This window comes from Fundulus heteroclitus, chromosome 21, assembly GCF_011125445.2.
Source record: "Fundulus heteroclitus isolate FHET01 chromosome 21, MU-UCD_Fhet_4.1, whole genome shotgun sequence".
NCBI lineage: Eukaryota > Metazoa > Chordata > Actinopteri > Cyprinodontiformes > Fundulidae > Fundulus > Fundulus heteroclitus.
Window position 1 is genome coordinate 18,203,970 of NC_046381.1, and position 13,436 is coordinate 18,217,405.

The 13,436-nt window shown below is 45.9% G+C and overlaps 2 protein-coding genes across 3 annotated transcripts in view; one reads left to right on the forward strand and one right to left on the reverse strand.

Moving 5' to 3' along the window:
- The window catches only part of sema5a (sema domain, seven thrombospondin repeats (type 1 and type 1-like), transmembrane domain (TM) and short cytoplasmic domain, (semaphorin) 5A), a 223,847-nt gene that overhangs the window by 109,687 nt on the left and 100,724 nt on the right, over positions 1-13,436 (forward strand). For both annotated transcript variants that reach the window (XR_004927321.1, XM_012857340.3), the window contains exons 7-8: positions 3,672-3,885; positions 5,140-5,425. Coding sequence is in view for 1 of the 2 variants with exons in the window: in XM_012857340.3 (XP_012712794.2) it covers positions 3,672-3,885; positions 5,140-5,425 (500 nt within the window). In the remaining variant the exon portion in view is untranslated. The remainder of the gene's footprint in view (positions 1-3,671; positions 3,886-5,139; positions 5,426-13,436) is intronic.
- Positions 12,226-12,801, reverse strand: LOC118556739 (taperin-like). Its single transcript, XM_036124865.1, has 2 exons — positions 12,635-12,801; positions 12,226-12,562 (listed from the first exon to the last, which is right to left on the reverse strand). The coding sequence occupies exons 1-2, from the start codon at positions 12,656-12,658 to the stop codon at positions 12,287-12,289; spliced, it is 300 nt and encodes a 99-aa protein (XP_035980758.1). The 5' UTR covers positions 12,659-12,801; the 3' UTR covers positions 12,226-12,286.

Consider the following 13,436-nt stretch of genomic DNA (forward strand, 5'->3'; position numbering starts at 1 on the left):
GCTGCCTGGTTCCCATAAACACACGGCTCTGAATTGAGTCTGACCCTCTCCTGCGGATTAGGGGAAGGAATTTAGATTGGTAAAAATGAGTGAAGAAAGAAGAGATTGAGCCACGGATCATTGGGAGCCTGCTGTCACTGAGGATCTACAACCAGTGTGAAGTCTCAAGTGCTGAACATGGCTGACTGGTAGAAAAGTAATTGCATAAATGGTTACTTTAATTGTCACATCTAAACTTGAGATTAGGGAAGCCTTGCGTTACTCATTTGCCATCGGAACTTAGATGAACTTGGAAAGCATGTAGGCCATAAGATAATCCCTGTATGCTGTCAGCTTTTGCACCATAAAATATAATTGCATCTTAGATTTGAACATTGTGTCATATTTGGTGGGTTTGAAGCTGAACCGGAGTGCAGATAAGAGGCCGGAAGCTGTACAGTGAAGTGAATGATGATTTAATGAAGAACAAAATAACGGAGGACCTGACAATGAGTGTGAATGAGCTGGCTGAATATATGATCCAATAAACTCTCTTAACAGAAATGAAGATTGCTGCAAGAAAATAAGGATTTTACTGAAACAAAAGTCGGAAACTGAATCCATAAGGAACTGAATGAATAATGAAAGGAAGCAAGAATAAAGGAACAGAATCTACAGAGTCACAAATACTACTAAAATGTGAAACAAACAGAACTGCACAATCCCCAAGAACCTAAAAATAGTCAAAGACCTGGATTGTGACAAGTTGACGTTCTCCTTTTCTTCTTTGAGGTGTCACTCCCTGAGCTGTGTGTTTTTTAGGAGCCAGTGCAGCATGTCAAGGCCTACTCTAGGTCAAGCTGTAAAGATTTTTTTGAGCTTTGATTCAGATTTTTATGCAGTGGAGTAATGCATCTCACATCAAGCCTTTTCGTGGCTCAGAGTGGCAACTCAAAGATGTGGTCTAACAATGCTCCATGTTGAAGAACAGCTGGTTGTCCTGTAGAGACACCAGAAAGCAGACCATTAAAGCACTTCAGCCAAGATGAATTCTGTTGGTCCTGAACAGGTGGTTTCTTACCATTAGACTAAAAAGCAGCTGCTGTGTTTGTTTGTTTTACGATGCTAATTATTCGAAATGTGCTCTCTAATTACGCTTATTTCTTCTGAAGGTTCTGGTCGTACATATTGTTGTGTGCTTCACAGTAGCTGTAAACAAAGCAAAACGTTATGAGATGTGGTATTTCTGCTGCCTGTACCATTTGCATATTGGCAGGAACAAACAACACAGCTGCAGACTTATTTGGTTTGCATTTTAATGCTGCCCTTTGATGCTTTGTCCTATACATCTTTGCTGATGTCTTACGCCATTATGCTTCGAAATAAACTCCATTTAGTTTCTAGTCTAGTATGGTACAGCATCATCAACAATTATTGGCATCCATGGTAAAGATATGTAAAATTCCTCAAGATAATAGATTATTTTTTTCTTTTCTTTTTTTTTTTTTTTTGCTGTAATAGCATAACTGCAGGCTCAACATTTTCAAAAAGCTAAGCTGTTATTGGAGTTTATTTAATCATTTGGGAGGGAAAGAATCCCACCTTCAGAAGGTAACTTCCTATAAAATAAAAACCATAAAGGTATTTTGGTGATTTAGACAACCTTATAAGTGAATTAGGGTTTCCCTGGGGCAAAAATATAATATTAAAATATTTATTTGCCTAGTCTTGCCCGTGTCTGCAGTCGGAACAGCAACTATAACATTTAAAACAAGCTTGCAAGCTTAGACATCAAGCAGGATGGGAAGGTAGATAAAAAAGTTCACTTTTGAAAAATTAAATAAATGAGAAAACTTTATTTATATAGCACCTTTCACAGGATAAAAACCACAAAGTGCTTCACAATTTAAAAAAAAACTAAAACTAAAAACATAAAACTAGCTAAAAACTAGAGTGGTATTTTTGGCTCACCAAGGCATGATAACAATGGCTGTTATGCAATGTAGCCATTGCGTAACAGCCAGGCAGTTCTGAGTTAGCTTCCAAGTTCAGAGAAATATAGCAAGCTTGGCAACGGTGAGGAAAATCTTTCTAATGATCATTTTTGGAGGAGACATAAAAGGAGGCACCGCAGTAGACAGAGATGGTCCACGTTCTTCTTTGTTCCTTTTGCTGATCGCACGAGAGCTAACATTACTGCCTCTACCATTACCAGTGGTATTGATTCATTTGGGTTACACATCCGCCAGCTGTCTGATGACAGACTGAAATCAGTACAAGATTATCGCAGAAGATGGATAGAAGACAAAAAGTAGATTTTGTTTTTTACCTTTTTTTTGGAATGGATAGAAGACATCATATGTACATGGACCTTAAGATCAGCTTTTGGGCAGCAAATATGCTAGGTGGGTGTATTGTTAAAGAAATAACTAGTATGTGGAAAAGTACCTAATGCGCACTCATGAGTATGATGGAGGACATGTGATGTGTTTGCATTTTTTTTCTCTTGTAACGGCCCTGGAAAAACATGTGCGTGACTGTTTGAAATAGCAGGGTATTTTGAATAAAAATCCATTGGTGTCTGCTAGAAAATATGAGATGAGTCCTCGCTGGGATCTAAAACATTTGGCCAATTCAACTCAGTAATGGTTCATCAGAAAATCTATCAAGCTTCTTCAAAGGCCATCACACGCTGTAAGCCTAAAACCCATAGAAAGCACCAGGGGTGTGCAGACGAAAAGACAGCATAAGTAATCCAGGATTTTAGATGATCATGAGAGCAAATCTTAGAAGAAAGCAACATCTTGTCCATGGGGCATAAAATGGTCGTGCAAATTGACTGTTGGGTTGCAGATAAGTTTCTAACGTGATTTTGTGAAAATCATTTATTTCTCAAGATGGTCACCAATTTAATGATAATCAAATTAAACACCTGTATTATGTTCCTACAATGACAGATAACTTTGTTTCAAGGCTTCTTATAACTTTTAACCAGTTGTGCCAATAAGTTAGGGTGACATTGCTTTTATGTTAATAACCAAAATAAATTCACTGTATTGTAGCATAAAGCACAGTTTATTCCCGTCTTTGTTTATTTTGTTCCTGACCACTTTTTGCTGCTCTCCCAATTTTAAAGAGTAACAAACCACAATGTAGCTACCAAAGTGGGCAGTACCAAGAGACCCTGAGGGGCAGGGCTAAGTGTGGGGATGAAAGGTGGGGGTTAAACCGTGGTGTGGTTAGGAAGAGGGAAAGTGGCAGCCAGCTTAATTTGACGTATTGAAACACGGAAAGTGACGGGGCGATAGTGATGGTTTTGCGAGGGATCGGTCTTTTGAGCTGGAGGATTTGTATGACCAATTCTGGGAATGCTCACAATTCTGACTCCTGACTTTGCGTGTGTCTGACTGAGACGTGAGGCTATGATGATGAAAACATGTACCATCGATGAAAGCATGTAACAATAGGAAAATTCGAATGCAGTAGCCACCCTTCAACCCTAAGAGGCTAGCACAAAGATGGTCTTAAGACACAAATTGCAGAACTATACAATTTCACACAAAAATGTAAAAAAAAAAATGCACAGTAAAATTAAAGTAGTACCCTTAGGCCCGGTTTATACAGTTTATCTGTAAAGAAAAGTACATTTTGGGTTGAGTTACACTTTAACTGGACTTTCCTGTGTATTGCAGCTGACTAACCTAACGGAGATCCACGACCAGATCAGCGGGATGGCTCGGTGTCCCTACAACCCGCTGCACAACTCCACCGCCCTAATCACGTCCAGTGGGGAGCTCTATGCCGCCACCGCCATGGACTTCTCTGGGCGAGACCCGGCCATCTACCGCAGCCTGGGCGGACTGCCGCCACTACGCACTGCCCAGTACAACTCCAAGTGGCTCAACGGTAACCAGCAAGCAGTGGAGAATGTTTTACCCTTTGTGTAAATGCATCTCAAAGCACCAATATCAAAAACCCATTTGACGGACCTCAATGAATACTTATTTCAGTACCTTGCTAGGAATATTGTTGCTGCAGCTAATGGGGAGTCGGTGTGTGTTCATTGAACGTATTATTATGTTTTCCAACAAACCACCTGTAATTAGCCCTAAGCAAAGCAAATACTGCTTAGAAAAATGCTGTCCATTTAACCTTTTATTGGTAAAACAAATTGTTTCGAGAGTTACTTGTCAACAAGACTATCTTTGTGAGGTAAAAAATAAATAAATACCTTACCCCCTCCTTAAAGGGTGGAACTTGAGTTTGAAGTTCACAAAAATCAATGCTGTTTTTTTTTTCTCTGAAAGCTCAAAGACACTGCAGAGCAGATTGGAGATCTTCAAACAGCTTAAGATGTCCATCCTACACAGGAGCAGGTCAATCAGTATCTAGTCCGCGAGTGACTTTTTTTTTTTTTTTTTTTTCTGGTTCACATTTAAGTCAAATTGAAAAAACAAATTTAAAACTACCTCATACCTTGCTTGGCAGCCACCTTCTGGGAGAAGGCTTAATAACTAATTTTATGGGGAATTGATTTTCTTCCTCCATCTCCCCCCTGCACTGCCCTCTGAAGGTGCCGAGAAGAAAAGGGCAGAAATGAGATGGAGGGAGGAAAAGGGTGTGGGGGGGGGGGGACATTTTCTTTTAAAGCTGAATTAAATCACCGTCAGAGAGAATAAAGTGTGCGGTTTAGATCCAATAATGTCATACATAAAGATGAACGCCTTAGCTGTAGCAGTGTCATGGAGGTTGCATGTTTTAGATAGGGTGAGAGCTATTACCCTCCACCTGTTTTGGTCATTTCTCAGCCTAACCTTTAGGTTGGGGGAGTGAAAAATGAGCTTTCTTATTACAACACAAAGCCATTAATAACATAGCCTGTAGTTATTAATCCTGATCACCTGCTGTTGTGTGGGCTGCGCGCGCTCTCTCACACACACCATGAGTCAATCAGTCATAATGTGTAGCCTATCGCTCTCCCACTACTTCCAACTCCCACGGCCTTAAATATATTTCCGTCCGTATTTTTCTTCATATGTCTGCACTTCATCTTTTTTTCCTGCCTGTCATCAAGTTTTCTTTCTGGGCCGTGTTTTCTTTTTTTTTTTCTTTTTTTTTTCCTCACTTGTCCATTTGTGTCACCTCTTTCTTTTTCAACAGAGCCAAATTTCGTCTCCTCCTATGACATCGGCAACTTCACTTACTTCTTCTTCCGAGAAAATGCGGTGGAGCACGACTGCGGCAGGACTGTGTTCTCCCGAGCCGGACGCGTCTGCAAGAATGACATCGGTGGCCGCTTCCTACTGGAGGACACGTGGACCACCTTCATGAAAGCCAGGCTGAACTGCTCCCGACCAGGAGAAATCCCCTTCAACTACAACGAGCTGCAGGGGACCTTCTACCTGCCCGAGCTCGAGCTGCTCTATGGCATTTTTACAACTAACGTGTAAGTAATGTTGAATGGCACGATGTTGGAGAATATTCTCAGTCTTCCAGGTCATGTTTAATCTAAAAAAAAAAAAAAAAAAACGAAAAACAATCACACTCTGGATTCCCTGACACCACTTCACACAGCATAGGTACCAGTATCGCTAAGATACCGACCATCACTGTGGTGAGGAGCGGATGCGGTCATATTCAATAAATTAGAAGAGGCCGTTCTAGGAGACTTGTTTGTCAAAAAAGTTACTTTGGAGAAAAAGTATTAAACACACTTTTCATTAACCATCCATTTCTGGATGAAAAACTTTTACTTCTTTAATTGGTCTGATGCCCTATTCTAATCTTAAATGCTGTGTTTTTATTAGCTGGAGGTGGATAATTAACAGAAATGAAGGCTTTAAAACATCATCAGTCTGACTTAATCTGTATAATAGTGTTCCCTTGGTGAACTGAGTTACTGCAAGAAAGTAACTTTTCAATGCTATTCTAATTTACTAAATATGACTGTAGTTGATTTTTTTGTGTTTCACTTTTAAAATGCAAGCACATCAATTGTCCAATCATAAAGCAAAAACTCTGCCATGAATATAACACAACATCAACAGTTTGTCAGGATAGCTATTGTTGTTTTTTTCTGAAATGTATATCCACACTGTTTCATTGAGTAATGCACTCCTTTACCTCTATGGCTATATCTAATGTGCCCTTGGATCTATTAATGCTTTGCAAATCAACTTGAAGGTGCATTATTACCACTAAGCGTCAAACAATATATTAGTGAAAAGAAGAAAAACAAAAGAAACTCTCCTCAGCTGTCTTGAAAGCAGAGTGATTTTGCATAGTCACCTGGGCCTGCTCCACTAATGGAAAGGTTTTTCTAACTTTAGTGTACTTAAGCCACAAAAAATTATTTTTTGGTCAAATTAGGTTTACCAAAGTTATTTAAATAAATGCCACACTAATGGGAGAGATATTTTCTTCTTATCATTATTATTTTTTTAAATTTAAGAGTTTAGATGCAGTGAGTGCACACTGCTACGTCTTTATGTTGACATAATGGCGTTCTCAAAATCTTACAGGTTGATTAAAAGCATTTGAGTTCATCTGAGACACATTTATAGACTTATTTGAAGGCAACACGCCACAAACACACAGCGTTCTTGTGTGACATGGTGGAAAGAAAATCTAATGAAATTAGATAAAATGTCAGGAAAATAACTGTGGATCTCCACATGTTCGGGGCAGTTTCCATTTCACCTGTTAAAACAAATATAATTTAGTATAAACACTATGAGTATTCCCAGCTATCACACTGTTCTTGAAGGAGACACGTTTTGTGTCCCAGAAATAAATGTGATTTAGTGTGAAATTTGCTTATAAACTCCAGAACAAAATCAAAAGACCTTGTGAAATTGCTTGCTGAAGCTGGCGGAGTATCAATATACACAGTGAAATTAGTCCTTTAATGACATTGGCTGAAAGCCAATTAGTGAGAAAGATGTCAGATTACAGTTTGCAAATGCACTCAGGGGCAAGTCATATCATGGGTCTGATGAAAAACGCTCTGAAGTGTTTGGCCATAAAGACCATCATTAGATTCAGGGGAACATGGTTCAAAGTCTGAGAACACCATCCCAGCTGGGAAGTACTGGGACGGCAGCATCATGATGTGGGGGAAGTTTTGATGGCGCTATTAAAAAATGTCATGACTGGCTTTAAATGTTTGGCCCACATGCAGAGAACCACTCGGCAGCAGAGATCAGTTCAACGATTTATTTGCGAGGCAAATGGTGTGACAACCCAAATGGCGAAGAGGTAACAACGGGAACGAGGCCCGGTGAATCACTGAAAGGTAAGGAGAGATGATTAGAGGGGGAAAAGCTCAGGGGAGGAGGATCTGAGGTGCGTACGCTTACCACCGGGCGCGGCGACCGGACCGGGAGGGGACGGTGAGGACTCAGCGTGACGTACGACGGTGGCAGGTGCTTCAGGGACCGGGGAGGGTGTAGGTGGAGTGGGGGTCTGAGCAGCGTCGTTGATCGAACGTTCTGGGACAGCGGAGGAACCAGAGGAGCTCGGGGCGACAGGTATACTCGAGAGGGAGTCCCGTAGGAGGATCTGACGAGAGCACTCGGGTGAAGCCTGAGAGACACAAACAAGCGGTTAGCTCAAAGAGATCTATCTCGTGGCTGAGATAGTGGCCTGCAGTCATACCAACGACTGATAACATTCTGGCATCCTCCTGCTGTCCGCACGCAGTTCTTGTAGCGTGGCAAGATGCTGCTGAACCAATCCCGGCGTGTGTGCCCCGCCCACCGGTCAACTGGGAACACCTGCGGAGAGGTAGAGCCAGCAGAACAGCCTGGCTCAGCTGACTGAGTCCTGACACCACCCCCCCCTCAACGGTCGCCACCCGGCGACTCTGAGGAAGAGGTGCGAGGGCAGGAGGAGAGGAAGGAGTCAATCATGGACCGGTCTGGAAGGGAGGAACCAGGAACCCAGGAGCGGTCCTCCGGACCGCAACCCACCCAGTCAACCAGGTACTGGTATCCCCTACCACGCCGACGGGACGCCACAATACCACGAACCTGACGTCCCAGGAGGTCCAGGGCGGGTGGAGGGGGCTCGGCCGGAGGGCAGAGCTGGCTCGTGAGGACAGGCTTGATCTGAGACACGTGGAAGGTAGGGTGAGCTCTGGAATGGGACGGCAGACGGAGACGGACGGTTGTGGGGCTGAGGACAGAGATGATCTCATACGGGCCAGTGAAGCGTGGCGATAATTTCCGACAGGTGGACCTGGATGGAAGGTGTCGGGTGGATAACCAAACCATTTGGCCGGGATGGTAGGTGGGAGCAGGAATTCGTCTCCGGTCGGCGAACCTACGGTTCTGCTCTGCAGTTCGTTTAAGGGCTTGGACGGTCTGGACCCAGATCTCTTTGCATTTGCGGATGTGATGGTCGACGGATGGTAAAGCTATCTCCTTATGGTCATCAGGGAGGAGAGGAGGTTGATACCCAAGGGAGGCTTCGAAGGGGGAGATCCCGGTGGCGGTTGAGACATGAGCATTATGAGCATATTCGACCCAGGAGAGGTATTGACACCAGTCGGATGGATTGGAGGCAGTGAGACAACGGAGAGCGGTCTCCAACTCCTGGTTTAGCCGCTCTGTCTGACCGTTGGTCTGCGGGTGATAGCCAGAGGTAAGGGAGTATCTGGCGCCGATAGCAGTCGCGAATTCCTTCCACACTCGTGAGGTGAATTGCGGACCACGGTCAGACAGAACATCCAGTGGGATGCCGTGCAGGCGAAAAACGTGCTTCACCAGGAGTTGGGCCGTCTGGTAAGCAGAGGGGAGCTTTCTGAGGGGAATAAGATGGCAGGCTTTAGAGAACCGATCAATTACTGTGAGGATTGTGGTCATACCTTGAGAGGTGGGCAGGCCGGTGATGAAGTCGAGTGCTATACGAGACCAAGGTCGTTCAGGGATTGGTAGCGGCTGAAGCAGGCCTGCGGGGGGTCTATTTGAAGGCTTGTTCTGAGCACAAACGGGGCAGGATTGGACAAACTCCTTGACATCTCTTAATAAGGTGGGCCACCAGAACCGTCGAGAGAGGAATGTGCGGGTTCTCTGAACACCCGGATGGGCCGAAAATCTCTCTGAATGTGCCCACTGGAGGACACGGGGCCGGACTGCGGAGGGAACATAAGTTCGGTTAGATGGGCCCGTACCAGGATCAGGGTCAGCAGGAAGGGCATCAGTAATTAAATTCAGAATCTCCCACTGGAGAGCACCGAAAGAGCAGGTGGAAGGAAGGATGTGAGCGGGTTCTTTGTCAGAATCCTCAGGCGCGTACTGGCGGGACAAGGCGTCGGGTTTCTGGTTCTTGGAACCTGGTCGGTATGTGATGTTTAAGTTAAAACGAGAAAAGAAAAGGGACCACCGAGCCTGTCTGGGATTCAGCCTCTTGGCAGTTTGTAAATAAGCCAGATTCTTGTGGTCTGTCCATATTTGTATTGGCTGCTCAGACCCCTCAAGCCAATGACGCCACTCCTCCAGGGCGAGTTTGATGGCTAGGAGTTCTCTGTCACCCACATCGTAGTTGCGTTCTGCTGGGGTAAGACGACGGGAGAAGAAGGCGCATGGGTGTAGTTTCTGGTCCTGATCGCAACTCTGAGACAATACGGCTCCAACTCCTGTGTCAGAGGCATCGATCTCGACAATGAACTGCTTAGAGGAGTCAGGGTGCACGAGAATCGGTGCTCTGGAGAACCTGTTCTTGAGATTACTGAAGGCTGCCTCTGCTTCTGAGTTCCACCTGAACGGGACCTTGACTGACGTGAGAGCGTGCAGGGGGGCGGCGATCTGACTGTACCCACGAATGAAGCGACGATAGAAATTCGCAAAACCCAGAAACCGCTGGAGTTCTCTACGGGTCTCGGGCACAGGCCACTCCAGGACAGCCTTGATCTTTTCAGGGTCAGACCGGACTCGCCCCCCTTCTAGGATGAGACCCAGAAAGGTAACAGATGGTTGGTGAAATTCGCACTTCTCAGCCTTCACAAAAAGTCTGTTTTCCAAGAGCCGCTGGAGGACAAGGCGGACATGGTGCTGGTGTTCAGTAAGAGTGCGTGAGTAAATGAGAATGTCGTCCAGATATACAAAAACGAAGAGATTGAGGAAATCACGGAGGACATCATTCACTAGGGACTGGAAAACAGCTGGAGCGTTGCAAAGTCCGAAAGGCATCACTAAGTATTCAAAGTGACCCAGGGGTGTCTTAAACGCAGTCTTCCACTCGTCCCCCTGGCGGATCCGGACCAGGTGGTAAGCGTTACGCAGATCCAATTTTGAAAAGATTGTAGCTGACTGAACCGGCTCCAGAGCGGAGGAAAGGAGTGGAAGGGGGTATTTGTTCTTAACTGTTATAGCATTAAGCCCGCGGTAATCTATACATGGGCGAAGGGAGCCGTCCTTCTTCGCAACAAAAAAGAAACCAGCCCCGAGTGGGGAAGAAGACGGTCTAATCAGCCCCGCTGCTAAGGACTCCTTAATATATTTTTCTAAAGCCTGTCGCTCCGCCTGGGAAATGTTAAACAGACGACTGGCAGGCAGCGGGGCACCCGGTAAGAGGTTGATAGCGCAGTCATAGGGACGATGGTGGGGGAGCGAGCTAGCTTGAGACTTGTTGAAGACCATCTTAAGGTCGTGGTAAATCTCAGGCACTGAGCTCAGACTCTCTGGGTCGGTCTCAGTTGATGGCTGAGTGGAGACCGGGCTGGCTGGGACCGCAGATTGTAGACAGCCAGCGTGGCACTTAGACGACCAGGCTTCTATGCGCCGGTCAGCCCAATTTACATGTGGGTTGTGCCGTTGTAGCCAGGAGTAACCCAAAACGAGTGGTGCCTGTTTAACAGGAAAAACAAAGAACGAGATTTGTTCCCTATGATTTCCCGAGACTACGAGCTCCAGGGGTCTAGTTTGATGGGTGATCTGAGGGAGAACCCCGCCATCTAGGGCTGAAACCTGGAGCGGAGTAGCAAGGGGGACCATGTCGAGCTGGGCACGCTGAGCAAAAGAATAATCAATCAAATTAAAGTCGCACCCCGAATCAATCAGGGCGGATAACTTAAAAGTTTCGCGGGCCGTGACGATTGCAGCGCGTAAACATAGACGTGGAGGAGCAGGGATGGTCGATCTGGTGTGGTCCGCCGGTCTCCCTGCTACCGCCGACGGACCCGGTCTTTTGACAGTTCTGGGCATTTACCTATAAAATGGTTAGGAGAAGCGCAATAAATACATAATTTGTCGGCCATGCGCTTCTGCCTTTCCTCAGGCGTGAGCCGCAAACGACCCAACTGCATGGGCTCAGGAGAGGACGGCGGAGAGGCAGTGGGCTGAGCCGCAACATGATCAGAGGGATGAGAAGCGAAAGTTCTCTCTGTTCGGCCCCGAGTTCTTCCCTTAAGGCGGTTATCGAGCCGGACAGTCAGAGCGATCAGATCATTTAAGGATGCTGGCTCCGCTGAACGGGCCAGTTCGTCCTTTAAAGGCTCATCTAATGCTTGAAAAAATACAGTTTTCAGCGCGCGCTCTTCCCAGCCAGCGGCCGCTGCGAGAGTTCTGAACTCGATTGCGAAATCGGCAACACGCTTTCCCCGCTGCCTAAGGGCGAGGAGGCGTCGGGAGTCTGTGGTCTCATCCGACTCCGCAGCAAAAACCATTTTGAACTCAGAGACGAAATCACTGAAGGTGCAGCCGAATTGTTGGCAATCAGGAAACCGGGATTCCGCCCATTTAAGGGCTCTTCCCGTGAGTAAACGTAAAATATAAGCTATCTTGGAAACATCGTGGCGGAACAAATGGGGGCTTTGATTAAACGCAAGAGAACACTGGAATAAAAAGCCACCACAGTCCCCGCTATCTCCGGAGAATTTCTCTGGACAGGGAGAGGGAATCCCGGGGGCAGGTGGTGACGTATCAACTGACGCGGACTGGGTAGGCGGGTCTGGCTGCGCGGAAGCTGCCGGCTGAGATTGAGCCTGGAGGAAACCTGTCAGCTGATTGAGCTGGGCGGCAACGTCCTGCAGCTGATTCTGAATGGAAAACACGGTGGTTTCTAAACCGCGAATCTGATCCTGCTGGGCTGTTAACGCCCTGCCGACGGAATCCGCTGGACCTGTCTGGCCAGAATGTTCTTCTGTCATGACTGGCTTTAAATGTTTGGCCCACATGCAGAGAACCACTCGGCAGCAGAGATCAGTTCAACGATTTATTTGCGAGGCAAATGGTGTGACAACCCAAATGGCGAAGAGGTAACAACGGGAACGAGGCCCGGTGAATCACTGAAAGGTAAGGAGAGATGATTAGAGGGGGAAAAGCTCAGGGGAGGAGGATCTGAGGTGCGTACGCTTACCACCGGGCGCGGCGACCGGACCGGGAGGGGACGGTGAGGACTCAGCGTGACGTACGACGGTGGCAGGTGCTTCAGGGACCGGGGAGGGTGTAGGTGGAGTGGGGGTCTGAGCAGCGTCGTTGATCGAACGTTCTGGGACAGCGGAGGAACCAGAGGAGCTCGGGGCGACAGGTATACTCGAGAGGGAGTCCCGTAGGAGGATCTGACGAGAGCACTCGGGTGAAGCCTGAGAGACACAAACAAGCGGTTAGCTCAAAGAGATCTATCTCGTGGCTGAGATAGTGGCCTGCAGTCATACCAACGACTGATAACATTCTGGCATCCTCCTGCTGTCCGCACGCAGTTCTTGTAGCGTGGCAAGATGCTGCTGAACCAATCCCGGCGTGTGTGCCCCGCCCACCGGTCAACTGGGAACACCTGCGGAGAGGTAGAGCCAGCAGAACAGCCTGGCTCAGCTGACTGAGTCCTGACAAAAAACAGCCAGCACCATAAAAAATATATATATATTAAAGCAACAACAGGAACAAAAGGGTCCAAATTGACTCGGACTCAAGGGGGTCCGTCAACTTTGATACAACGTGGCTCAAGAACAATAAAGTCAATATTTTGGAATGGGCCACCCAGCTGTTGTGAGAAGGTTGTGAAAAGATGCCCATAACGTTTGACTCAAGTTGTGCAGTTTAAAACACAGTTCTACCTAATTTTACGGAAAGGTACGTTTTAAAAAAAAAAGATTTCTCTCATTATTCAACAACTATGACTATTTTTTGATGATCTAACGGACCTAACACATTAAATGTTGGGCTTAATTTAGTGTCAGTGAGAAAAGCAATGTCTTTTTTCCAGTGTATGTTAATATCTGTTTTCTACTGTAGATTGAGTAGAGCGTGCTATAAATGTTACACCCTTCCCTATTTACACAAGATACATTTACACATAGTTCATTGACCTGACAGTACAGCACGCAGTTAATTTCTTCACATTTAGATTTAAAACACTATTTCTTCTTGATATGCCAACATGAGTCAGATAAGAAACGGTGTGACATCAGGCAACTGGGCATCCTTCGCTGGTTTAAAGACATTTTTGTGTTTTATATG

Coding starts and splice junctions, on each gene's coding strand:
- LOC118556739 (XM_036124865.1), bottom strand. CDS start 12,658: ATGCCAGAATGTTATCAGTCGTTG. Junction 12,563..12,634: donor CAGAATGTTATCAGTCGTTG/GTATGACTGCAG, acceptor TGTGTCTCTCAG/GCTTCACCCGAGTGCTCTCG.